The sequence below is a fragment of the Pezoporus wallicus genome, unplaced genomic scaffold, assembly GCF_028554395.1.
Source record: "Pezoporus wallicus isolate ANWC-B61680 ecotype Strahan unplaced genomic scaffold, APGP_CSIRO_Pwel_v1 contig_8108, whole genome shotgun sequence".
In the NCBI taxonomy this organism is placed as follows: Eukaryota; Metazoa; Chordata; class Aves; order Psittaciformes; family Psittacidae; genus Pezoporus; species Pezoporus wallicus.
The window spans coordinates 3,264,594-3,291,696 of record NW_026638088.1 but is presented as its reverse complement, the minus strand read 5'-3'; the positions used below and the strand labels follow the sequence as shown (position 1 = coordinate 3,291,696).

General features: G+C 45.8%; 1 protein-coding gene across 2 annotated transcripts in view; it reads right to left on the bottom strand.

The window, feature by feature from the left end:
- ROR1 (receptor tyrosine kinase like orphan receptor 1) overlaps positions 1 to 27,103 on the bottom strand; it is a 176,495-nt gene that overhangs the window by 32,913 nt on the left and 116,479 nt on the right. For both annotated transcript variants that reach the window (XM_057409381.1, XM_057409382.1), the window contains exons 2-4: positions 26,459 to 26,530; positions 13,014 to 13,301; positions 11,277 to 11,307 (exon numbers count right to left, since the gene is read on the bottom strand). In XM_057409381.1, the coding sequence (XP_057265364.1) occupies positions 11,277 to 11,307; positions 13,014 to 13,301; positions 26,459 to 26,530 (391 nt within the window). The remainder of the gene's footprint in view (positions 1 to 11,276; positions 11,308 to 13,013; positions 13,302 to 26,458; positions 26,531 to 27,103) is intronic.

Sequence of the window (27,103 nt, the reverse complement as noted above, 5' to 3'; positions counted from 1 at the left end):
AAGAGCTCATCTCAGTCTCCCCTCTGGCAGCTTAAAGCCATTCCCCTTGGCCTGGCCCTACAGGCCCTTGTCCCAAGCCCCTCTCCAGCTTTCCTGCAGCCCCTTCAGGCACTGGAGCTGCTCTCAGGTCTCCCCTTCAGGAGCCTTCTCTTCTCCAGGCTGCTCCAGCCCAGCTCTCTCAGCCTGGCTCCAGAGCAGAGCTGCTCCAGCCCTCGCAGCATCTCCGTGACCATCCTCTGGTCTACACCAGGGAGACCCATGCGAGCATGGGGGCACCTGGAGCATGCCTGTACTCATCCTCCCCTGGGAGCAGAGGAGCTTGCTCCCAGCAGGCAGGCCAGGCCACCCCAAGGGAAGCGTAAAACATTATTCATGGTGGAAGGAGAAACACCTTCACCATCCATGAAATCAGAATATCTAAAAATGCATGGGGGGTGACTAAAGAAGAGAATTTTGCAGCTGCCCAGCTCCTGTCTGAACAGTGATTTTGGGGGAAAGATGTGGACCAACACACAGCTCCGAATTCCCAGCCCTGGGACGTCTCTTTAGGGTGAAAAGCAAAGGCTCAGCGCTGAGTCCATGTGAAAGGCGAGGAGAAGCACAAACAGCCCTTGGGAAGGAGGGGCAGGAAGAAGGGGGTTACATATGGACAGAGCTGACTTTTTATGTGGGTGAAAGAGAGCCTGGAAGAGGAAACAAATGCATTGCAGAGAGGCCACAGGAGCTGCCTCTCCCCCTCCAAGTCCCCACGCTTTGTTTGGAGAACTGTAATTATTATTATTATTACCATTTTTTGTTCTCTTGAATAATTCCTACCACAAGCAACCGGAGCTTTCACTACTGTAATGTTCCAAACGTTTCATCTTAATCCATTTCCCAGCCCGCTGGCAGTGAGGCTGGCAGCTAACAGCTAGAACAAAAACCTGCTTGAAGCTGTGCCCGGAGCGGAGCCTCCACATGCCATTGCCATCTGATGGACCTCTGACAGATACCTCCTCGGTTCCCCATCAGCACAAACTGCAAATAGCTCAAGAGGATTTGTGTAAGGAAGATCAGCAACAGCTGGGCATGAAAGGCAAAGAACAAAATAAGAAGGAGATTGAGATTTGCCCACTGAGCTTTTACTAACCTGGTTAGTAAAGGTATTTTAGTGCAACCACGGAAACATTATAGGCCTTTAAACAGATTTCCCTTGTAATTAAAGGCCTTATGGCAATGGGGAATCTCGCTGTATCTTGGAGATGACCTCAGACATCAACTGGTTCCTGAAATGTTTGGCTCTTTCTTTATTCCCCCCTTTCCACTTGCCCAGCTCCCAGTGCTGTGCCAATGGCCAAAAGCCCAGGGAAGTGCTGTAACAAGATTTGGCCACCAAAATGTGCAGGGTTTGAAGTCCAACAAGACCATACAATGCGTTTAAACAAGCCTGCTCCATGTGACAGAAGTTCAGTTTCCCCTTTCAGAAAATCACATTGAGATAACTGATTCACAAGTTCAGTTTTCTGACTCAGTGACATTCAACTCATTCCATGACAGCTAGAAATCATTTTATACCACAAGTACACGACACAGGTTGTACAACTCTTTCCCTTCTTTCCTCCTACATTAAAGACCTTTCCACTCACATCAAAAGACTTTTCCACCCACCTCCCCACAAGTAACACCTGTACACACCAGGCAATAGTGCTAATGGAGCAACAGCAAGAGAAGAGGAACTCAAGTAATGTATTCTGCAAGACCAGAGTCTTATGTTGACTGTAATGCTACCACAGGGAAAACAAGGAGGCTGCTTCCCAGTCTTTGAGCTTTTTAGGTGTTTCCTTTTTTAAAGAAAGACCAGCATACCCCCAAAACAGGATCACAGAACCGCAGAATCCCAGGCTGGAAGAGACCTCATCTGGTCCAACCTTCCTAGGCAAAGCATGGCCTACACTAGATGCCCCGGCACCCTGTGCAGCTGAATCCTACAAGTGCCCAGTGTTGGGGAACCCACTGCTTCCTTGAGGAGATTTTCCATTGGCTGATTGTTCTCACTGGGAAAGACTTTTCCTTTGTGTCCAGTCAGAATTTCCTCAGCAGTAACTTGTGCCCACCACCCTTCATCTTTCCCATGTAACTCCTTGTAAAAGGGAAGTCTCCGTTTTCTCTGTAGCCACCCTTTAGATACTGGAACAACAGAAAGAAGAACAGAAAGCTCCAAAAGCCTGGCACTGGGAGGGAGGAGACTCTGGCACTTGGGCTGCATCATAAAATACACCCCTCCTCCCCAAAACAACAGCACCCATCTTTATTTTAGCAGCTCTTCAATGAAGAGTCATTGGAGGAGGTAAATACATGCAAATAAAACAAGAGACCAATAACCTCTGATGGAAGTTTCAAGATACCCTCTTGTCTGAGCATAACCCAAACCAGGTCTAACCCTATGGCAATCAGAGACACTCTAAAATATGACTTTTTATTTGCCCCATCTGAGGACAAGACACACATTCAGGGCAAGTGCTTTCCAAAAGCAAGCAGCACACAGACAGGCTCTGTTGGGCCACTACTGGAACCTGACACAGAGCAGGAAGGGGAAATTAATTGTTACTGCAATATTGTCCCAGCCTTAAGACTCAAAGACATCCTTTAAGCCATTTAAAATGCCCTTAGGATTAAAGCAAAATGAGCTTTTTTTCCTGATGAAAATTATCTTGGAGAGAAAACACCATCTTCTGAAAACTGGAATGTTGCACAGGAACACAGTGGTTTGGATGAAGTTGCTGCTGCAATCCTTGACCAGCTCCAGAAGGAATTTTGGAATTGGCTTCCAAATAGCTGTTATCTGGCATAACCACATGAAATATGGGAAAACCAGGTCATACCTTTGCTCTTAAAGCAGAGCCAGCATCTTCCTTCTCTCTGGTTATCTATGCTGGGCTAGGGGCTACTCAACACTTATTTTCTGAGACTAAAACCCTGATGTTCTCAGCTTCATTTCTACATGGAATAAAACCAAATACTGAAGGCTCAATATTTTAATCCAATCCAACACTTTTTTTCCCAACCATTCTTAATGTGGAGCTTCACAGCAGCGTCCTGGGGTGGACTGAACTCCTACCCAGACAGCTCCTGCCAGGGAGTTCAGTGGGAAAAAGGCCTCTGTGTGACATTAAGTATATATAGCATTAATAGGAACAATACTTGGCAGGTCTGGCTATTTGGTTTAACTCTCAAGACTCAGTTTATTATTAATCAGACGCAGACTGCCAACTGCGCACAACAGTTAAAGCGCATCTCCATAACCACAACATCCCGCAGGCTGCAGGGGATGAGCGGTGTAAGTAATGCAACTTCTCAGCCTTCCCTGATTGTACTTCTTCCTTTCCGTTGCCAAACAGAGGAAACTTCACAATTATCCTCACTTCGGTCCCTTTAAAATCAATCAGGAAAAGACACACACAGAGACTGCAATTCAGGGTCAAATCATGAAATCACAGGGCTTCTTGAAGTGTTTCTATAAACTCTGATAATTAGAGAAAGGAAAATCTATGCTCTGTCTGTACTTCATGTATCAGCCCCTCCACAGGGTTCCTGTGTGGGATTTGAAATGTTCCTAGATCCACAGTGCTAAAAAAGTGACATTAAGACTATCTGAGCCTAGTTTGTAACGACAGCGTAAATTCACGTTCCAGTGCTGCCCTCAGCATCTATCAAACATGGTCAAACAAGTTCATTGCAATTAATACAGCAAGGTTAAACTAACATCCTAAAAGCAGGCCAGAGGAGGCCATGGAGATGCTGCGAGGGCTGGAGCAGCTCTGCTCTGGAGCCAGGCTGAGAGAGCTGGGCTGGGGCAGCCTGGAGAAGAGAAGGCTCCTGAAGGGGAGACCTGAGAGCAGCTCCAGTGCCTGAAGGGGCTGCAGGAAACCTGGAGAGGGGCTTGGGACAAGGGCCTGTAGGGACAGGCCAAGGGGAATGGCTTTAACCTGCCAGAGGGGAGACTGAGATGAGCTCTTAGGAGCCTTGTGAGGGTGCTGAGGCGCTGGCACAGGGTGCCCAGAGAAGCTGTGGCTGCCCCATCCCTGGCAGTGTTCAAGGCCAGGTTGGACACAGGGCCTTGGAGCAAGCTGCTCTAGTGGAAGGTGTCCCTGCCCGTGGCATGGGTTGGAGCTGGATGAGCTTTAAGCGTCTTTTCAACCCCATCCATTCCATGATTGTATGATTCTATGAAAAAACATCTAAATATAAAAAAGCACAAGAGCTGATCCTGTATTTCCAAAATCCTGAAAGCTCTTCCTAAGCAAGTAAAAGGAATTTTGTATTTTCATCTTCACTTCCACCATGGGTTGTAATACATGGACAACCCACCTGAACATGCAACCGAGTTGCATTAAAACCTCATAGAAATAAAAGTCCAAATACTCTCCAGATACCGACTGCAGCATTCCACAAAGGCCATTTCTACACCAGACATTTATGTGCATATGTAGTTGCTAAGGGTGACCCTGAGCAGAACGAAAACAAACCCGGTTCTTAAGAGCTGGGTTTGTCTCTCCCCTTGTACTACAAAAATGCATTAGGGAACTCTGGCTCCCCAGGTTCAAATCACAATGTACTTTACTCCCTTCTTCTCCCTCCCCACTTAAAAAGATGTTGACATCAGTGCAATTGCTTTGTTTTCAGGACTACAACTATGTCTCCACATTGTGTCATACCTTTCCTTTGTGCCCCATGAGGGCAGAAGGGGGTTCTGTTTGCACTACAGGCAGGTAAGAGTGGAACACTTGAGCTAAACTTCATGAAAACATTTACCTGATACCCTTTCAAAAGGGAAAAGCACCTTCTAAGGTCGATCCTTCTCCAAACAGGCCAGTTTAGCTCCTGTAGACTTGGCACAAAATACGACTTCACCCACTCTGTGGCAAAGAACTTGGATTTTTGCTGCATTACTCACCTGAAAACCAGAGGACGATGCACAGCCACAACAAAGAACAATAATCCAGTGGCACAGGTTTTGGTCACTGGATTACTGTGGCCTCCAGAGACAGAGCTCAATTCTATTTCATTACAGGCTGCACATGCATAGCTTGGGCAAACCACCCCAGGTTGTCAAACCCAGACGAGTGTGACTTCAACTGCATCTGAAGTAACACAAACAGCTGCAGTTAAGGCAACAGAAACCCACCTTTAATCTTACTCTGGGCTCAGTTTCCCATACGTAGCCAGGGAGATAAGAGGAGGTAAAGAGGCAAAGGATGCTGGGGGTTCTCAGATAATGTGTATATTTAGCTACGTAAGTACCTTGAGTAGATAAAACACATTAGAAAACTCTCTGTAGCCAATTCATTCAATAGAGGGCACAAATACGGCATTTTAATTTCTGTACTACCTTTACCCAGAGGTTTTCATTTGGTTTTGCTTGCTCAGGGAAGTCCAAGAGCATGTTCCCTCCTCAACCATACACAGTCATCAGTCACCTTATTGTCGGCGATGCTCCAGGAACGTCACAAGGAAAACCACAGCAGAACAATCAGCACACAGGACAAGGTGAGACAGTGGCAGAACAGATTGAGTGCGCAGCAGATCAAAGACCCAGTGAAGAGGACAAGCCCAGCTCTCCCTGAAAACATTTCAATTCCAAGGCTGGCATGCTCACAGCAGATAATCTGCCTCTCGGAGCCTGGCAAAACTAAGGGAGTATTCTTTTCACTCGAATGAAGTAATGCAACAGAACGTAACATGGTTTCCGTCAGCATCAGCCACTCAGACTTCATCTTCATACTGCATGAGGTTTTTGCACAAATGTATTTATATTGGCCTCCACACAGAATGTCCCACTTTGAGACTTTGTGTCTCAAATCCTATGTGCTGTATGGACAAGCTGTTGCACCAGCATGCAGAGGGGCTATAAAAGATCCTGCACCAAAACTCATGGGACTCGCATGCAGTCCTCATTCAGAATTTCCTCCATCACTAAGCAACAGGGATGGAGTTTCTGTGCCAGCCACAAAACATGTTACAGGACCAGAAGTCAATACACCTCCTCTATCAAGATGCTGGGGGCAAAGCGTGGTACCCAGCCTGGGGGCAGGAGCTGTGGTGGGTCTGAGGATGCTGCTGTAGTGGTTCTCCAGGGAATCTGCTCCTGCCTCTTTATCAGTGCTTTTTCTTCTGTAAAATTCAGCTTCTACGGCCAAAAAGGGGAAAGTTTCCCTGTTACTCTTTGAAATCCACAATCGAACACACAGCTGGCCAAGTCTCACCTGGATGGTGGCCAGTGGTTGTGCATTTCCTCATTGAAGGAACCACGCTGACATCCAGCCACACAGAGGCACTGTATAAAAGATCTGTTTTACTAAAAAAAAACAGATGTGTTTAACTAAAAAAACCCAAAAAACTCTTAATCACTGAAAAAGAGGATGGGAGATTCCGGTGGGGTTTGTGGTTTCATAATAGCCTTGCAAACCCCATTTGATCTTATGAATCAAATGCCCCTTAAAGCACAGCCCTCCCCTCTCTTCTTCTTTTTCTCTCCTCTCCTCATTCCCAGTGGTTAAACAAAGAACAAAACAATGTCATATTTAGGTAATATATACAGAAAAGGCTCTGTTAAGAATAAAAGGACAGCTCAAGAGCAATACTGACACAAGGACTGTATACACCCCACTCAGGAGGTGCCAGTCTGTGGTATACTCATCCAGCCTGACTTACATCCATGCCATTGTCTCTGGTGCACAGTAACCCCTGGAGCAGTAATACTGATGAGCTATTAATTTTTCTCCTTTAAAATCCAAACCACCATGTCCTGTGAACATACAGAATTCTTCCAAGAAGTGCCTGGCTGTTCTTCTGATGCTTCCACTGGACCATGTGAAATGGCACTGTTGTTTTCTTTACCACTATAGCTCTTGTGGCAGTTTTCAAATGAGAGCAAGCATGCTCCCCCTCCTCTCATTTCCTAGAATCCTAGAATGGTTTGGGTTGGAAGGGACCTTAAAGCTCACCCAGTTCCAACCCCTGCCACGGGCAGGGATCCCTTCCACTAGAGCAGCTTGCTCCAAGCCCCTGTGTCCAACCTGGCCTTGAACACTGCCAGGGATGGGGCAGCCACAGCTTCTCTGGGCACCCTGTGCCAGTGCCTCAGCACCCTCAAAGGGAAGAGCTTCCTTATATCCAACCTAAATCTCTCCTATTTAAGTTTGAACCCATTTCCCCTTGTCGATCACTACAGCCCCTTTTCAGTCACTCGCAGGCCAAGCACAGGACCACTGCTCCAAGTACAAGAAATCACACAGAATGGGAAAAAAAAGGACAATAACAATGGAAAAGATTGGGCACAACCATTTCCCAGGCCAAAATATCTCTGTTATATTAAATTCTCGCTGTGCTCTGACCTCAGCCCCTGTAGCAACCACAGAGACCTGAGGTTAAGATACACGTTTCTACACCCTTAAAGGACCAAACCTTGCCGCAGATGATGGATAAAGACTGAGTTTCAAAGTGATGTGAAGCATGGGATCTTCAAAAACAACGTTAAAGTTACAGTTTTTCAGGGAATTTTCAGAAGCAATGGGTACAGTGGTGCATATATATGTGTATAATATAGAATCATAGAATAGTTAGGGATGGAAAGGACCTTAAGATCATCAAGTTCCAACCCCCCTGCCACGGGCAGGGACAAAGATATGGACACACAGACAAATAGGCACTGCACAAGTATACACGGACACGAGTTAACTGCAAAATGCTCCCTTTGATCTTCCTCAAGTTATTCGACCCATTTGAGCTTGCATTCATAAATTCCATGGAAAAAAAAAGGGGGCCACATTAGCTGATGGTGGCCTCTTACACCAAGAGCAAGCAAGACCTGACTTATCTGCCACAAGAGCCCCCTCCAGACTCCTGCTGCTGTGGAGGTGCCCTTGACACCATCCACTTCATGGAAACTATTCCCGAGAGCCGGAGCCGGCACGGCTGCCCAGCTCCTGGGCACACATCCGGAGTGCAGGACACAGGCATTCTCACTCTCCCCACAGCTCACTGAGCTGCTTGTAGCTGGGGCTGTATCTGAAGCACCTTCCGGCAACCCAACAGATAAAACAATGATTTATTTATAAAGCAGGAGCGTGGCTTGGAGGTTCTTTGAAACCAAAGAAGCTTCTTCAAGCTCTGTCAGGGAGGCAGAGCACCAGAGCACCGTAATGGAATGTAACTCCAGGGCCTGGCAGATAAGGACTTTAAAGCTGACCTTTGCCAAACACAGGAGAGTGAAAGGAAGGACGTTCAGGTCAGCCCGTGTTTGACACTGCAGCAATACCTTTGGGTTCCTGGTTTCCTTGTGGACTGTGGTGGTGTGTTTCTGCTGGAGTTTCTTTTCTTCGCTTCACACTGATTGGCAAATCAGACTTTTGGCTCTAGCTAATTCTAGCACTGCTTAAAGAAAGCAGAGAGAATAAGGATATAACGCACACACGAGTTCTTATGTTATCCAGCATTGCCTATCTGCTTTTACAGAAGTCATCCAGTTAACCTTTTTACTCTTTCAGCTATAGTCGGCCCATCTATTTTCCTGCCATCACATCAGGGCAGAACTCGGCACCTATAAATTATGCAACGAGAAAGTGCTGAGCATATGGAGTTTTTTAAACACACGATCCTCAAATACAAGCCTGAAATGAACAGAACCTTCCACTCATGGTCGATTGATACAGACAACATGGGAAAAGCACGCCCACTGCACAAGGCTGCTGCTTGCCACTGAGATTGTTCATTGCCTTATCACTGGGGAAGAAACTCATGCTGGTAAGGCAAAAACATTATCCAAGTGTGAGTTTTCATCTACACAACATCCTTCAAAGTGCTTCTTCCACTTTTAGCCTTCATTTAAACACTGTAAAGTACTATGCTATGTCCCTATAATGATGCATGGTGAGTGTCACAGAATCATATAATCATAGAATAGTTAAGGTTGGAAAGGACTTTAAGATCATCCAGTTCCACCCCCCTGCCATGGGCAGGGACACCTTCCAGTAGAGCAGCTTGCTCCAAGCCCCTGTGTCCAACCTGGCCTTGAACACTGCCAGGGATGGGGCAGCCACAACCTCTCTGGGCTAAATGCACTACTGCTGTTTTTAGCCTGCAGTCCTTCAAATGCTTTTTTGTGACACCTATGTAATGCAGGTTTAAGATGCCATACACTGACCTTTGTTTTACTCTCATTAGTATGAGTTCCGAGTTGATAATTTCTTTGTCATAAGCCCCTTCCTGATTCTCTTATTTCATAGATTAAATCTGGTTTTCTACAGGAATGTAAATGTTCTCCATTCAGTGAAACAGAGATCGCTCTGCACGTTTCTCTGGTGTTTCTCTCCAATGTTTAACATAATGTGACCTCTCACTAGACAGAGCCCACAACCTCCCAGGGTAATGAAGTGTGATCAAATATCTTCTATGGCTGTAAAATCATAAGGCACAACTATAAAGTCAACTATTGAAGAGGATGTCTCACTTTCTTTTCACCTTTTCACATTCTTTGTGTTTGCACACACGTACACCAATGCTGAAAACAAAATGAGAATCTTGGATGAAGTTACTTTAAAGCCAATTTAATGTTTGATACGGTGCATACAGAAAACCATGACTATTTATCCCCTGGATATATGGAGTTTACACTCAGAATAAAACAGGGCCACGTTAAGCTAGCAGAAGGGTGCTTAGCTTAGGCAGAGTGTAATACATCCAAAGTAGCACTTGTGATACTGGTTTGTTTCTTCCTCATGGTCTGAATGATGCTGTGTAGACATCATCTTAGAGCTCATCACAACACTCACTGAAGCAGAGGGACCATTTTCTGTTATTGCTCCACATCTGGGTGAAGCTTTTAGCTACTTAACTGTGGTTTTCCTTTTGCAGGGGGGGGCAAAAACCTCCAAACCCTGCCAGAAAGAAAAATGGGAAGAAGGTTCCCAAATCCATTCTGTTTTAAACAAGTGAGGCAATCCTGAGTGGCCTTGGCAGGGAAATCCCAGCACAGTTCTCTGCTGTCTGTGCTCACACTGCTCTCCTGTGAGTTTCTGATCACCGAGGATGTGTTGCTTAACCTTGCAACTTACAGAGCCCCCAAACTAGGTGGAAGTAGACACAAAATACACCTCTTCTCATTAAGAGTCCAAACTGCTAAAGAGCACAGCAGCCCCCATGTCCCTCAGCACCATGAAGCTTTCCTCCCCAGAACACCCCAAGCACAAACTGGAGCTGAAGTCCACAGAAAGAGCTCCCCTCTCACAACAAACTCAGCCACTTCACATCAGGTACCTTCAAAAAGGAAGACAAACACATTTTATGATGTTCCATTAGAGGGCATCCTAGCATGTCCTTTTGTGGGCAGATGCTTCCCTAACTTATATCCTCTGCAACACTTCGTGACTGATCTTCTATAGGGACAGTCAGGAACATTCACATCCCCAAGCTTTTGCAGTCTTTGTTAACTGTATTAATAGTTCCATGTTAAGTGTTACCTGTCACTGTGTTTCTCTTCTAACAGGGAAGCTTCCCTCACCAGGAGAGACAAGCTTTCAGTATTGTTCCATATATTTAAGACACGAATAAGCTGGATGCACCATCACAAAATCAATTCAAACATCAGAAGTGTTGAAACAGTAAGAGACTACAAAAGGTGAGCAAGTTTGATCATGTATCTTGAAATGAGAGGGGAAGATAAATCTACGTCCTCAAAAGCTACCGAAGACAGAAGCTCCACTGCCAAAATACAACCACGTGGCAAGTGCTCACACCCAGCAGCATGGACCCAACAGGAGGAACCAAACCCAAGCTCCAGGACACTTAAAACTCAGCTTTAAGACAGTTTACTAATACAAGTACAGACAGATAAGGATGCAGTTTACAACCACGAGTCCCCTTCAAATCAGTAAGACGCCCCTAGGTAGTAAAACCTACTTATAGTGATAAATATCTTCCACCCTGGGCCATGACATGTATGATGATCAGTTCCTACTGATACTTATTAGGTACACTGAAATCAATTCAAAGACTGAAGGCACCAGGGGATCTAAAGGTAATAATAGTGGAAATTAAGAAGTGTAGGGTAAGAAATAGGAGTTGACATGATAACATGAAAACGTATCTGCGAGACGGATAATTCAGTTATAATAAATTACCATCCTATCTGACTTAAAGTGGAATGCAAAAGTTCTCCCGTCACACAAAATGACAAATGAACTCCTGACTGCTGAAATGCAAGATTAATGAATCGACGTAACAGACATGAAACAACTTACGATGATCCTGGACTTGCTGTTGGCGGGGGACCTGGAAAAGTGACAGAAGAAAAACAGTGTGATGAGTTATGGTGAGGGAGCAAGCAGGAAGCTTTTGAAAACCTTTTAAAAGATAAAAGCAACAGTCTGTCATGTTGGATGTGGTTTATGTTGTTTAACAGACAAGTCGCAGTTTGTCAGTGCCAAAGACAAGACCTTATCCTGTAGCAGTGACTGCCTGCAAAGCAGCATAGACAGGACAATAGACAGGTGAGGCACCCTGCTTTCAACGGTCCATCACAGAAAAGGATACAGCAAGCCACAGGAGGCTTGTACAAAAGCATGTAAGGAGAAAACAGCATCGTTTCCCCTCTCAGTCTTCATTATTTATCAGGAAATTAATCCCAAGCCTGATTCAAATGCACTGATTGAATTTGCTCTGACCTCAGCGGGCTTTGGCTGAGGAGGTTAACCACAGAATCAGTCTGGTTTGTGTTGGAAGGGACCTTAAGCTCATCCAGCTCCAACCCCTGCCACGGGCAGGGACCCCTTCCACTAGAGCAGCTTGCTCCAAGCCCCTGTGTCCAACCTGGCCTTGAGCACTGCCAGGGATGGGGCAGCCACAGCTTCTCTGGGCACCCTGTGCCAGCGCCTCAGCACCCTCACAGGGAAGAGCTTCTGCCTAAGAGCTCATCTCAGTCTCAGTTTAGTGACTGGTCATTACTGCCCTTGGTGCCTGGCTTTTGGAACTGCTGGAAGGGCTGGGGGGCTGCAGTGCATGTTCACCACACAGGAGTCGGCTGCAGCAGATTTCAGGTGAATCAGTACTAATAAGTATTTGCTCTGGAAACCAAATTGTGAGATTCAGTGCTGCTCCAGCCATAAAAAAAGAAAAATACTCTTTTCCACAGGAGCATCTGTATAATATTAAGCATCTGTAAAATATAACCCTTTCATGCAAAAATCTCTTCAATTTCAGATATTAGCTAAAAGACAACTGCCTTATGAGAACATCTAATGATTGATTTCTTATTATAATTTAGAAAATGTGGCAGATTTATGAGAAAAGACTATGAAACTCAACACACACATCCTTCCTTGTGTGTTATTTGTCCAGTTCCTGAAAAGATTAACTAGGACTCTGTGCAAATATCTCAGTGAATTGCTTCCTTCTGAATGTGCAGGTGGAGAAGACACATAAAATGTTTCTTGTTTGGAATCTTCTCAGTTGTAAGAGCAGCTTTGAAGGCAATTATCTCCACATGGACTTTGAAGAAAAAGTGCTTATTTTACCTGATACGGGTGTGTGTACACATATCTATATATATCTATCTATATCTGTATCTATCTATTTATCTATATATATATCATTAATATGCCCCCAGTCTAAACTGCAAGTTGAAATTTCTCACTAGAGGCAAAGGAGGTCACCTGAGCATAAAGTACTTCTCCTCCAGTCTGAATGCACCCATGTAAGCACATGAATGAACGTTGATGTTCAGTGATCCCTGTCTTTCAGTCCTGCTTCCAGTAGGCTTTTACATAGTAAAAGCCACCATTACAGCAAGCAACTGAGGCACTGCAGCTCAGCAAAGAGCAGACAGGGAGGATAAACTGCTGTCCCAGAATGCTCCCAGAAACAGGCTGAATCAGAGCAGCTGATGCTACTGAACCAGTGGGCTCATTTCCAGTGGACAAACCCACCTTTCTCCAGAGCTGTTTTAATAAGTCTGAAGAGCTTAAAAAGACAAAACTTACCAAATTTTACAAAGAGCACACCAGTTGTGGAAACAGTCTTTCTGCCATTGGTTGCAACACACTGGAAGTAGCCGGTATCCGTAGTGTCAAGGTTCCTTATCCGCAGGCGAGATCCATAGCTTGTGGCACGGAAGGAGATCCTCCGGGGCTCCTGGACAACCGGAGCATCATTCTTCAGCCAACGCACCGTTGGAGGAGGGTTGCCAGAGACCTTACAGTGCAGCTCTGCCGTCTGCCCCAGGGTGGTGGTGATGTTGTTCATCGGTTCATCAAGGGTCAAGAAGTAGTCTGTGAAGCAAAGGGCAAAATAAAGGTGAATAAAGAAGTCCCGCTCAGGAAATGCCATGTTAAAGAAAGCTCCTGCTTGTCTTTGGAAGGGAAACAAAGGAAGTGGCTATCAGGTTCAGCAGAAAGCAATAACAGTTGTTAATTGATGCTTCAGGGCAGGCAACAGGTCCCATACGGTTTTGTATGGTAATAAAAGGAGCAAATTTTGGAATTTCCATGGACTATAGCAATTCTGCATCTCTTGAAAGCTTCTTTCCTTCATACACCCATGGATTCTCTCTACTTCTTCAACATAACAGAATCACAGGATGGTTTGTGTTGGAAGGGACCTTAAAGCTCATTCAGTTCCAACCCCCTGCCATGGGCAGGGACACCTTCCACTAGAGCAGCTTGCTCCAAGCCCCTGTGTCCAACCTGGCCTTGAACACTGCCAGGGATGGGGCAGCCACAGCTTCTCTGGGCACCCTGTGCTAGCGCCTCAGTACCCTCATCCTATTTGGCTTCATTCGACACAGAAAAAGGAGGTAACACTGCTTCTCCTTCTTATTCTTCCCTTTTGCTAACCAATAAATATGAAAACCAGGTATCAGAAATCTTGGCTGCTCATTTTGATGCCTCTGCCTCTGCAGATCTGCCTCTGCTTATGTTAGGACCCATAAAACACACGAATATATGAAAAGAATCATTCAGAAGTGAAGATCTCAAAGCCATTTATAATCAATTCACAGACACTGTAGACAGTACAGTGTCAATTAGTCTTATTCCTCATAGATGAGAGATAAGGATCATATCTAGGAGACAGAGACTTTATTCTCACTCAGTATTTCCCTTGCTAAGTTTATCTTCAATCTGAAATAGGTCTCATGATAGGTGCAAGCAGAAGATCAAGAATTCTTTTGTTAAGATAGAGAATGTGAAATCAAAACTTAGCAAAATTAATCTCTTCTAATCCATCTGTAAGCATTGCCTTCTCCTGTCAAGTGCTGTTTCATTCTGCATCGTTCAGGGCAAGGACTATTTCTAGTTAACTGTATTCAGCGTTTAATTAAATCCTTCAAAGGCAGCGAGTGAGATGGATCTGGGACAAGGAATGGAATACACAGACTTTCATCTCCATGTCACAGGTTCAAATCTAAGGTGGTCATTAGTGGCCAAACCCCATTAGGATCTGCTGCGTGTCTCAGCAGGGTGGCCAAAGAATGAGACATCCAGACTGCTCTCTCCTCCTGTGCTCTCAGAGCCAACTGGGAGGTCAAGGAAAGCCCATTGGTAAGTAAACTCGTGCTGTGCTGCTCATGCTCCACCATTCTCAGGTACATCTGCTGTTAACCCCAGCAATAACCCTGCCTAAAAGCATGAAAAAAGTCTGCAGCATGTAGAAAACCAGCTTAGCCAACTACTTGCCTGAGTAATCCACTTCCCTTCATTATTTACTTTAATCATGGCTTTACTAGATACTCCATTATGTTTTGTGTATATCAATATCTCTTTCCTTTGTATTTAATCTGTTCAGCACGCAAGCTCTTGCACAGTGCTTTATAAAAGGCATCTCTGTTCTAAGCATAGTCCTAAGGAGCCATTAGGACAAACAGCACAAAGGCATTGCCCACACATATATTTTTCACTGGTCAATTGGCCATTTAACATACAGGTATGAAACTGGGCAAAATACAACTGTTATCTACACTCCCATGGACCTCATGACATAGGAAATCTGTGTATGGAGTGAAAAGGACAGAGATCCAGCCTTTGGTGAAGACATACAACAGAGTCCAACGGCTCCTGGATGGGCCAAGGGGTGTCAAGCTGGCCTTGCAGCTCTCCAGAATCCTTTCTGGAAGCTCCATGGCAAGAGTAGAACTGTTTCTGAGTTGCTATCTTAATATCCTCCCTGGGCAGCACAATCGAAGTCAGCACACGTGTTCTTGGGTTCTCTTCACAATCTGGGTTTAATAAAGTCACACTAATAGCATGGAACTGGATAAGCACATTTAATTATCCAATGTAACATTTCTGTACCGCAGTCACTTATTCAATTCCTGATAACGTTTCAAAGCTTGGTTCAGACATCTACAGTATAACACAGCCAGAAAACAGAATGGCCTCAGCTGTGTGATGGTCTTAATGACAAACACCACAGTAAAGACAGTATTTTAAAGGTCCTCTGGTATACAAGAGAGGTGAATAAAGGAGAAGAGATGGAGGGTAGGTTTCCAAGGCCTGGAGAAGGATTTAAAGTATCAGTAGCAACAGTAAGTCAGGCAAAAAGTCTGGCTGTAAAGCAAGAGCCATGGCGACACTTCCCTAAGGTACAAACAGAAACAGCCTCTTGGCATCAGGAGTTTCTTAGGGGTTGGAACTAGATGGATTTTAAAGTCCCTTCCAACCCAAACCATTCTCTGATTCTGTGATTTGATGACTCTATGCTTCTGACTCCTCTACGTGTTCCCCACCTTCCTCCATGAACTACTACAGAAACACTAAACCAAAGTCCATCTGCTAAATTCAGCTTAGCTGAGTCCTCAAATCCACACATTTTGTATCCAAATCATCAATCAGACCAAGCAGATCACCTGAGAGGAGATTTAAACAGGGCAGATTTCGAGCAGCTGGAAGCTTCATGAGAGGATGTTTCTCACACATTTGTAGTTGAAAATGAGCTGAATGTCTCACAATGCTTCCAAAGCACCCTGCACTGTTACTGAGGCATACAAAATGACAAGCATTCCTTCCCTGGCATGCACAGAAGCCATCCATTGCTGGTCTTGTCTGCTGTGGAGGGGCCAAAGAGAAGCTTCATTTCACTTTTAATATTTGTGTCTAACTCTCACCTACCAAACCCCATCAAATCTCTAAAGCTACTGCCACCATCCCCTCCCTTTTAGAACAAGTATGCAAAGAACATATAAGATAGCTCCTGCTTGCATCCAGGTTTCCGTCCAGGTATTCCCATTGCCATCAGCACTAACATCTCCTTCTGGGACCAAAGGCCAAGGAAAATGATGTTAAATCCTCCCTTTGTGCTCTCAGCAGGAGGTGGACAGGGCTGATGAAACGGGATGGACCTGCTGCTGGCACACACGATGAAGACACCGTGTTGTACGGCCATAGACTTAGAGCACACCATGCATCACCATATTGCATTTAACAGCCTCCCAGCCACCATGGAGCTCCCCAGGTGCCCAGAGTTGACTCCCTTTGACTTAACGAATAATTCCTTAGAAACACCATGGTTCTTATGCACAAAGTAATTACTGTGCCCCTGAGAATTAACTGATCTTGTGGCACTGGCCATTGGAAAGTCTGAGTTTTAATCCTGGCTTGGAGTACTCTTGGGGTGAATCACTTCAGTTGTGATTTTCAGAAGAGCCAAGGGGAAGTAGACACCCAAAAGCCAATGAGAGCTCACACAGGATTTGAGCAACTAAATCCGTTTAAAAACAGCCTTAAACCTTTTGGCTCGATCTCTCCAGCTATAAAGTGAGGATAATAATCCCTCTTACATCATGGGGAGGCTGCTATGTACATTAATGAGATAATGCTCATAAAGCACTTTGAAGGTGAAAAGTGCTATGCTGGGAGACGCACTCTGATTATATTTGAAGTGAAATCTCAGGGTTTCAAGAAGAGAACAAAAGCCGGTCCGTATTTGAGAGCAGCACTCCATAAAAACGCTTTGGAAACCTTTTCATTTCGAGAAGTAAGGGGAGAAAAGCCTGAAAAAGGTTCTAAATAAAACGCAGCCCACCTCTAATTTAATAATAGCCCAACTGATTTTCTTTTAATTTGTAAAAACAATTTACTGCTGGGCCCAGACCCCCAATGCCAAGTTTCAGCCCACAGAGGGTTTTTTTCCCTTCTAATGGCTGAGTTATAAACCCTGGAAAAAAATGCTGACAGCCCCTTTACTATAAGCAGCACTAGCGGGTGCCCTATAATGAACTTTTAAATGACTTGAGATAATATCTGGAAAGCCAAGCCTGAAATATAGTTCTGGGTTTGAGCCGTTGCCAATGCAAACACAACACATCATAAGTCATCTTCATGAGCCTAAGCGCATAAATTGGAGACACTGCATATAAAATCCAAATCTTAGGTATCCTTCATGGCCAGCCTCTCGCCCGGTTTGATGTTACAGAATAGCAACAGCTGTGCAAGGACACAACGTCGCGTGTTGCGTGCCTCCGAAGGAGGGAAGTGTGTGCACTTCCACGGCTCCGGTTTGACACTGTTCAATAGGAGCCAGCCCGGCCGTCATAAATCCTGCAGCATTCATTCCACTGCTTTTAAGTGGAACCCAGGTGGCTTTCAAAATAAAAGCTCGTCCTCTCCAGCCGAGGAATGTTAATCTCTTCTGCGACCACGCCGTTACTCGATCTTAAATTACCAAAGACACATCTTAGAGCAGTAACACCCTCTTTGCTAGGAGGAGGATTTTGAGACCTTCCCCCCCCCAGCCACCAAACACCGTGTGAGCTGCATGTTTCTGATTTCACTCGGTGTTGAAAGCACGATGGGGATGCAGGATTAAACCCTGAAATGTGTATTTTATGAGAAAAATTGTTGTTTCATTTATCCTTTTCTTTATGCCCTTCTGATCTGTTGGAATATTCAAGGAAAAGCTAAAATCAAAGTCTCCATTCAAACCATTGCAAGCCTGAAAACAGCTTTAATCCAGGTGCCACAGAGCTCACCAAGTTACATCCCATTACAGACATGTAACAACACACTTCTCTGGAAAGGAACATCTCCAGACCTTTCTCAAGCAAACCTGCAGCTGTGAGGACGCTGTTTCCAGCTGCTGGACAGGAGAGTTAATTCTTTGTCTAAAGGGAAAGAGCCCTCTGGACGTACCAGAGAGGCTGACACAGTCTGTTCAATTTAATATATGAGTCTGGAAAGAAGCACTTTCATTCACTGAGAGCTTTGGATTAATCAGATTAGTCCAGTCTGATGCTACACGAGTCCAGAGGAGGCCACAGAGATGCTGCGAGGGCTGGAGCAGCTCTGCTCTGGAGCCAGGCTGAGAGAGCTGGGCTGGGGCAGCCTGGAGAAGAGAAGGCTCCTGAAGGGGAGACCTGAGAGCAGCTCCAGTGCCTGAAGGGGCTGCAGGAAAGCTGGAGAGGGGCTTGGGACAAGGGATGTAGGGACAGGCCAAGGGGAATGGCTTTAAGCTGCCAGAGGGGAGACTGAGATGAGCTCTTAGGCAGAAGCTCTTCCCTGTGAGGGTGCTGAGGTGCTGGCACAGGGTGCCCAGAGAAGCTGTGGCTGCCCCATCCCTGGCAGTGCTCAAGGCCAGGTTGGACACAAGGGCTTGGAGCAAGCTGCTCTAGTGGAAGGTGTCCCTGCCTGTGGCAGGGGTTGGAGCTGGAGGAGTTTTGAGGTCCCTTCCAATTCAAACCATTCTAGGATCCTATGATACACTTGGACCTGCTCCCTACCCACACGTATCAGCCCAACATCGACCTCATTTTCTATATGGAATTAATCTCTTTGGAGAAATGCAACAACACAGAGCCCACCCAGCCTGAAGGGCTCAATGAACTTGAGCTCTAAGCTGAAGAAGCAACCAGCAGGATTTCTGACTGAAGCATGGCCATAGACAGAGCCCATACTTCTCCGCTGGAAAAAGGATTAACCATTGATTACTTGATCTGCCCATAACTCACAAAGGAAGACAACTCCTGGCAGGTCTGATCCGTGGGTCTGATCAACATACCCTTGTTATTAAAAGGGGCAAAAGGAAGACTCCCAGCTGGAATTTCACTTATTTTAAATATATAAAAGTAGAGGAATGACAGTGGGAGGAAAGGGATACCGCACTCAACCCATGATTTGGCAACCCATATGAGGAATCTCAGGGTTAAAGAAGTCCAGACAATCACGAGGAAATATTCAGTGTCAACTGTCTTGGGAGAAAAGGAAATACTCCACTGCCTTTGCTTGCCCAGCTCAGTTTCAAATGAGTTTCCTCAGTGATGTGTATGTGCAAGACTCAATTCAGGATACACACAGCTGTGTGTTGGGCTTTCTCTTCCCAGACACTATCTAGAGGGTTTAGTTCCACCTGAGGATAACTGACTGAACTGGAACAGGCTGCACACTGCCTGAGGCTTTACAGCTTTGCAGATCTCCATGTGAGACATTCACTGTATTTGGGATTCCCAGAATTAATTGCTGCTTGCTGATAATCAGAAGCTTAGAGATTGCCCTGGACCACGAAGGAAGAGAAGCACAGATGCCTCTGGGCTTCCCAAATGTTATCTGGGGGTGGGCACCCAAACCCCACTGCCTTGGATAGGAACCGGACAACTCACTGCCCTCCCTACCAACATACATTCTTAATATGCCTTTGAGAGCTCACATCTGCCTCTCCGTTTACGAGTCAACTTCCAGGTTTAAGGACAGATGTCTCCAGGACAGCTTCAATGCTCTAATCTGGCAAGGGGAAATGAAGCTTTTCTTTACTCAGGAGCCAGTTTTATAGCACGAGTAGGAAGCCTCTAAACTTCATCACACAAAAAGAGAAGTGATTTGGAATAGGCAAACAAACGTCCACATCCAGCCATAAACCCAACTACTGAAAACCATCAAGGGATTTGGCTGTCACTTTAGAAGCTGCTCTGCAGTAAAGAGCCACGTACAAAACCTCAAGCTATTAAAGGAAGGGTGTACGGAAAGGTATGTGCCTTAAGATTAATGCTGTAGAGTCAAAGAAAAGCTGTTATTTTTGACATTTTGACATAGCATCACTTTAGGATCTGGTTCTGATTAGCCCTTTCTGTGCCTTTGAAAGGTCTATTATTTTTTTCAGAACCAAAAATGTCAGGAAATTTGGAACAGAAACTCACAATAAAACACGTCCCTTGACCCTCTGATCTATCAATCTTTCAAATAAGCAAAGATAGCTGGATGAGCCAGGAAAAGGTTGTTAGAGAGTTACCTTATGGAGAACGCTCAGATATTCACTGCACACACTGAGCTTATACAAAAATCCCCTGTAAGTGGAGCATCTTGGGGCAGATTTTCGCCACGAAGGCCCGACTTTACCCAGGGAGGTTTCTTTTGCAGGCTGCGTTCCCTGACCTCCAAATTTCACACCCTGTGTTATTTATAAACGAGACATTAAAGCAACGCAAGCTCTCCAAGAGGAACGCACGCTCCCTCAATGGAAAAGCAAACAAAAGGAGCTAATGTACTGTGCCTAAGCAAACGGTCAAACAAAGTCGCTGTAATTTACTGCCTCGCTACTAACGGGACCCCCCAAATCGAATGAGAACCCTGAGCCCCATCGGGGGAGCTTGATTTACTGAATATCCCCCAGATAATCAAGGAAAATAGGAAGGTAAATGGTGCATGGATGTGAAAGCTGTAATTCTTCCCCTCTCACCGCGCGTATCGAATTCACGTCAAGTCTAAAGAGGACCTGGAAGTCTCTAAAGAACTGGGGCCACGGGCAGAAGGCCTCGATCCACCCACGTTTGGGTTTGTTCATGCTTCTTAAGACGTAGCTTGCCCAAGAGTCAAACTCTCCTTGGGACAGCAGGAAGGTTTTCCCTGCAACAACTCATAGCCAGGTCATTTCCCTGCCTGGAAACACTTGCCAAGGTGACAGCTTTAGTCTGGATTCATCAGTCAGGATGGCAAGGCTTGCTTCTCCCCACAAGAAGTCCCCAGACCCAAAAGGTCCATCAGCAGCATGGCTGTACCCACCAGCATGTTCTGCAGCCCCTCTTGTGCTCCATGGCCTCCTCCGTGTCCAGCTCACCCTGCCAGGGAATGTTCTGCCTGCACAAGGATCTCCAAGAAGCTAATGACACGCAGTGACAAACACAGGGGGGTGGAGTGGATGCTGCAGCTCCCTCATCCCCTGTTTTGGCCTTCCAGAGTTATCTTCAGCTCTGGATGCCCAGGGGAGGGATGCTTGCTATAGGTGATCCTTGTATTGATATGCCTTTGAATACTTAAGGCTTAACCTGAACCCACTGAGCGATTTGGGTGCATTTTGTAAAATCCTGACTCTTGTTGCCAAGCTCTCCAGGGAATGTTTGCTTTCCACAGAAAACCTGGAACACCGTGAGACTGGTTAAGTGTTGCCACAGCAGTGACTGCAAGGTCTGCGATACACAGAGAGGCTGTGAGGGGTGGGGAGCCCAAAGTCTGGGCTTGGGATTGTGGATGTCTGGAAATGAAAATGGTTCCCAAGCCCTGAGTCATTCTAATGTTTAATACCTGTTTGCAAAGCAGATAGGCCATGACAAGGGAAGGAAAACAGGCAGTACCTGCAAAAACTCACACTGAAGGTTTTCTTTGGAACATGAAGGACCAAGTGAAGAGAAGGAGGAGGTACCAGCAATGAGGTAACAGCACAAGAGGGACGTGGAGCTGTTGGAGCGAGGCCAGAGGAGGCCATGGAGATGCTGCGAGGGCTGGAGCAGCTCTGCTCTGGAGCCAGGCTGAGAGAGATGGGCTGGGGCAGCCTGGAGAAGAGAAAGCTCCTCAAGAGGAGACAAAGCAGCTCCCAGTGGCTGAAGGCCAGGTTGGACAGGGCTTGGAGCAACCTGCTCTAGTGGAAGGTGTCCCTGCCCCTGGCAGGGGCTTGAAACTGAAGCTTTTAGGTCTCTTCCAACCCAAACCAGTCTGGGATTCTGATTCAATGCTGTCCTCAGCTCTGGATCAGCCATAGCCAAGACACATCCTTGTGCATGGGCAGGGAGCTGCTATGATGAAATGAGCTCCTAAGGAGGATGCAGATGGGCACAGGGGGACTGAGAGGACCTGATCAGGGGAAGCCACAGCGACAGCTTCATCCTCTTATCAGCCCTGTAGAGTGAATATACACTGAGGTTGAATCCTACTTATAGTCAAAAGAAAATAGTATTTCAAAGCTGACTCTTTCTTGGCAAAGACTCCAATATTATCTTTGCCTAAGGATGAAGAGATCCCAAACAATTCCTCTACTGTACCAGATGTAAATAGGCTCTCATTGAAATTCAGACCTATCTATTTCTTTGTAAATAAACCGACATCTGACGGAAGGAAAAGCCAACCCTTCCACAGTTGTGTTTGTAGAACAGAAGCAGCTGAATGAAGGGCTCTGCACCTTTTTTAATAGGGATCAGGGAAAAGAAGAGCTCATGGCAAATCGGAAGCTTTCTCAAAGAGATGGAGCACGAGCTTGTCCTGTAGTGCAAGGGAAGAGGGGAGGCAATGTACAGACATGGGGAAATGAGAGACCAGACTGCCTTCAGCAATGGGAAGATTAAAATACAATGGAAAGATTATAATACGCTCAGGGCTGCTTGTCTTGCTTCCTCCTAAAGGAACCCCCATAGAAGGGGACTTTAAGCCTCACAGAGTGATGAGCTATGGTCCCCACTGGACATCTCCCACATGCCAGGCAGCTGCAGGCTCCCCATCCCAAGGGACATCTCAGCCAGCAGCTTGGGGGTGACAGATACCCTGCCACTGAGATGGGCCTTTCCTACGGCCAGACCCCTTTTCTTCCCCCTGAAGTTCACTTATTTCTCCTTATACAATTAAATACTCATTTAATCACACTTTCATTTCTCTCTTCCCTCATGGCATTCCCTCTGCAGACCACGACTGACCCATCGGGAAAGACAGAAAGGCTCATGGCCACATTTCCCCTGTTTTAAAAGCGATTATTTGATATTTTTTATGCCCAGTTTGTTTGTTGTTTTAAGGTTTTGGTGAGAAACCACCTCCTCCCTCCCATCAATCGCTGCTTTCAACAGCTCTTCACGGGTGGCTGCGTCTCTTTTAAATTCATTTCCTGTTAAAAAGAATAAACAGGCAACTGTTTAATGCTGTCAATTTAGCTTATTTCATAGACATGGAAACCTGAATAAGGCTCAGTTGTAAGATAATCACAGCAGAACTCAGCGAGCAAAGGGAAAGCACCACATTAAGTCATGGTTCCAAAAGACAGGATAGTGTTTAGCGAGACTATGAGCTTGTTCCTCCTTCCCAAACACAGGAGGGATGTGGGAGGAAGAGATGCTCATTTCCAAATGGCAGCAGGTAGAGCCACTTAAAGCAGACAGCCATTTAATTGGGAAACGTGGCTGGAAACCACTTTCATGTGGTGAACTTAACAGGCTTGAAAATGAGGTTTACTGGGACTCCTGCATGACCTCAATGCTGAGTGCAGCAGAAACGTTGACTTCTTGAGGTGCTTGTTTGCAAAAGAAATGGAAACTAAGAGCATGTCTAATTCTCCCCTCTGAGGTTTCAACCCACCGAGTCAGCACGGGCTGCTGTGCATTGGGCTTCATGCAACCAGGGGAATCAAAGACCGTCAGTAGAACCAGCAGCTCCCACATTAAAGCCCCTGCTTCTCCCTTAGACAAGACAAAACCTGTGCTCCTCGCTTTGCTTGTAGGCACACAGGGAGAACCCGCCCCTCTGACTAAGCTTTTTGGGCAGCAAATGCATTTTAATCACCTATGTAAATCCGTGTTTAGGTGTGTAAGCTTACAGCAGTCTAAATGCTAATCAGGTCTAGCAAAGGGGCTGGTAATCCCCCAGGAATGCAGGATTCAGCCCAGCGAGTGGTAATTGCAGCATTCCAGGTGGATTAGAAGCGGGAAAGGACTTTACCTGTTTCTGACAATATAGCTTAGGAACAGGTGCCATGGAAGCAAGGTGGAAAATGGCTTCATTACTGACACAGGCTCAGCACTGGCACGGAAAGTGTGAGCCTTGCTTTGAGCAATAAGATGACTCAACACCCAGGATGGTGGCAGTCACCCCAGGCTTTGCCTCTGTTAGCTCTGGAGCTCCTGCTTTCTCATGGAGCCAGGGTGGTGATGCCTGGCTGATACAGCCCAGCACAGAGAGCATTTTGTAGAGAGCAAACAGCAAGAGAGGCGGGCAGTCCCTGCTGCCCCTCGGAACCTTGCTTTGTTCACCAGCTAAATCTATCACAGAATCCCAGACTGGTTTGGGTGGGAAGGGAGCTTAAAGCTCATCCAGCTCCAACCCCTGCCATGGGCAGGGACCCCTTCCACTGGAGCAGCTTGCTCCAAGCCCCTGTGTCCAACCTGCCCTTGAGCACTGCCAGGGATGGGGCAGCCACAGCTTCTCTGGGCACCCTGTGCCAGCGCCTCAGCACCCTCACAGGGAAGAGCTTCTGCCTAAGAGCTCATCTCAATCTCCCCTCTGGCAGGTTAAAGCCATTCCCCTTGGCCTGTCCCTACAGGCCCTTGTAGGGATGGGGCATTTCTCTTCTCTCTTATTCAATATATCCATTATGAAGCCGCTAAAACACCCCAACTCCTGCTTCTCTGGCCACGTCCCCACCACCATCCGTATGTTTTTTGCCTTTTGACATTACTTTTGATCTTTCTGTCTCTCCTTCAAGGTTCTCTAAAATTCTGTAACTGTACAAAGAAAGCTTTTGGAATGTGGTCACTTGGGGCACACGCTACTGAAAGAGAAGAGGATTTGAACTACCAGCTTAGAGAAAGCTTAACCAAAATACGGGTTAAAAACCACTCTGGTCATAAGAAACCAGTCTACACAAAACCTCCCATTAGGAATAACACCACAGAAGCTACTGGGGGCTACTTTTCAACACAGATCAGATACAATTCACTGCCAAATTACAGTATCTTCAATATGTTTTATGCACCCTCCCCTCCATCGAGGTTTTGGTTGGAGGCACACAGCCTGCTGTATAATACATAGCAATCTACCAATTTTGGGTGATTTACCAGTTGAACCCTTGGGCTCACAGTGGAGAACGAAGAATACATCACTGATGAGCACGTGCAATACAGTGTTTCCACCCCTTCAGCAAAGTGTGGCCCTGTCTTCTCTTGTGCTCAGAAGGAGGGTTCCTAGAGAACAATCTACCCTGTAGGTTAGTAAAGGTTACCTGCCAAGGATATCATAAAAGGCCTGAATTAAGACTGTTTGATTGCCTTCCCTCTGGCACTTCCTAACTTTTGACTGGCTTTGTGGCCTTAACTTGCTTTTTCAATGCCACTTACTCACTTCTCACTTCTCCATAGCTTTGGGATGTTACCTGAGCACAGCCCAGACCTGCAGCTCTGCCATGGACACCTGCATCAATCACTGTGGCAGGATAAGACACCCATTCTGTCAGTCCCTCCTTTCAGCAATGTGCTGTGAATTGGGAGTTCTCTGCTTAGTGACTGTGTTTTTCTCCCTTTCCCACCAGCAAGCACAAACCCTTCAGCTTTCATCTTCTCCAGTGCGTTCTGGATCACCAGGAAGCCCTGCTCCTTCCCTGGTAGGAAGGCAAATATGGAAGAGCCAACCTTGCCTTAAAGTACTCCCTCAGAACGGCATATTCTCTTCCTCCAGCACAGAAAACATATTTATGTGTAAACATAAACCATCATGAACACATGTTCATAAAAAACATTATCAAAACACAGACAAAACAGTTGGAAAAGCCATCTGTGGCATGACTCCACGATGGGAAATTTCAGTCTAAATAAATAGCTAATGGCTGGCCAAGTTATAAGCAAGCAAATTGCACACTTGCTGTGGCTAACAGCATCCTCCACTGTAAATGTTACATTAGAAGCATTGTAAAGACCAGATTGACTCTGGAGCTGCAGGCTACTGCCTGGCAACAAGGGCTAGAGGAAGCTGAGCAATTTGGCTTAAATAATTGGTGGTGCCTAGTTTATGAAATGAAGGGGAATGAGAAATGCATCCCTTTGTCTTACAATACATGCCCTTTGGAGAGCTCCAAATCACACATAATTGCCACCTGCAAATGTATTCCCCCCCCCCCCCTAATTTCAAGCTTCCAAATCTCATAATAAACCCCATCGAGGCAAACTGCCTGCCTGATGCTTGTTAATTCTGAGTTCAGATCCTGAGATCCAGCAGACAAAATGTCAGGCAGTTCATAAACCAACAGAACTCACATCTTGAAGTATTTTTACCATGTGGAACACTTTACTGGTACAAGAAACGAGCTGAGCTTCCTCCAGGAATCACAGAACCACGTGTAACTCAATGTCAAACGATCACAAGGGAAACAAGGTTTATCTTAAATGCACCCTTTGCTTCCTGACTTGGCCAAGTCAAGAGGAAGAAGTGAGATTTTCAAATGTAATTTCACATCTTTCTATATATTTTTAATGTCCACTTACCTTTATCTAATTCACTGGAGATGTTCCATGAGGATGTGGGCATAAAATCAGCAACAACTGATGAATTTGCTCCTGGAAGGGAAAAACAGAGAGAGAAAAATCAAGATGCTGTTAATATATTGATTCTGTATCGTCAGGAGAGTAAAGGGATGAAGCTGCTGTCAGAGTACTACGATCATCTGAAGAACAGCAGCTCTGAAATGCACTCGATGCTCTGTGTTGGCAGACATCTGGGCAGCAGAACCAGTGAAGTGGAGACAGGCACCGGGCCAGCGCTGGGGTTGGTTTTGCAGCGCTGTCCCTTGTGAGGCCCTGTGTTAATGAAACAACCCATCTTTGGGATGCATTTGGCCCACCTTAAAATCTCCCCCTGGGTTTTATGGAGGTGGAACGACTGCAGTGATGAGGCTGCTGAACGTGTTATCTATTAACATTTACAAGCCATTTTAATCCTGCAAACCCGTGTGCACAAGAAGACACTGATGTTAACAGGGCTACTTGTATGAAAAATCCTCCTACAACTCATGCAAACACAGCCTGGAAAGGCTGATCTGAAGCATTTCCTCATTGATATACATTCCTTTTCTTGATAAAGCCGAATGGTGACTTTAGTCTTTACTTGTATTTCTACCTGGTTTTTAACAC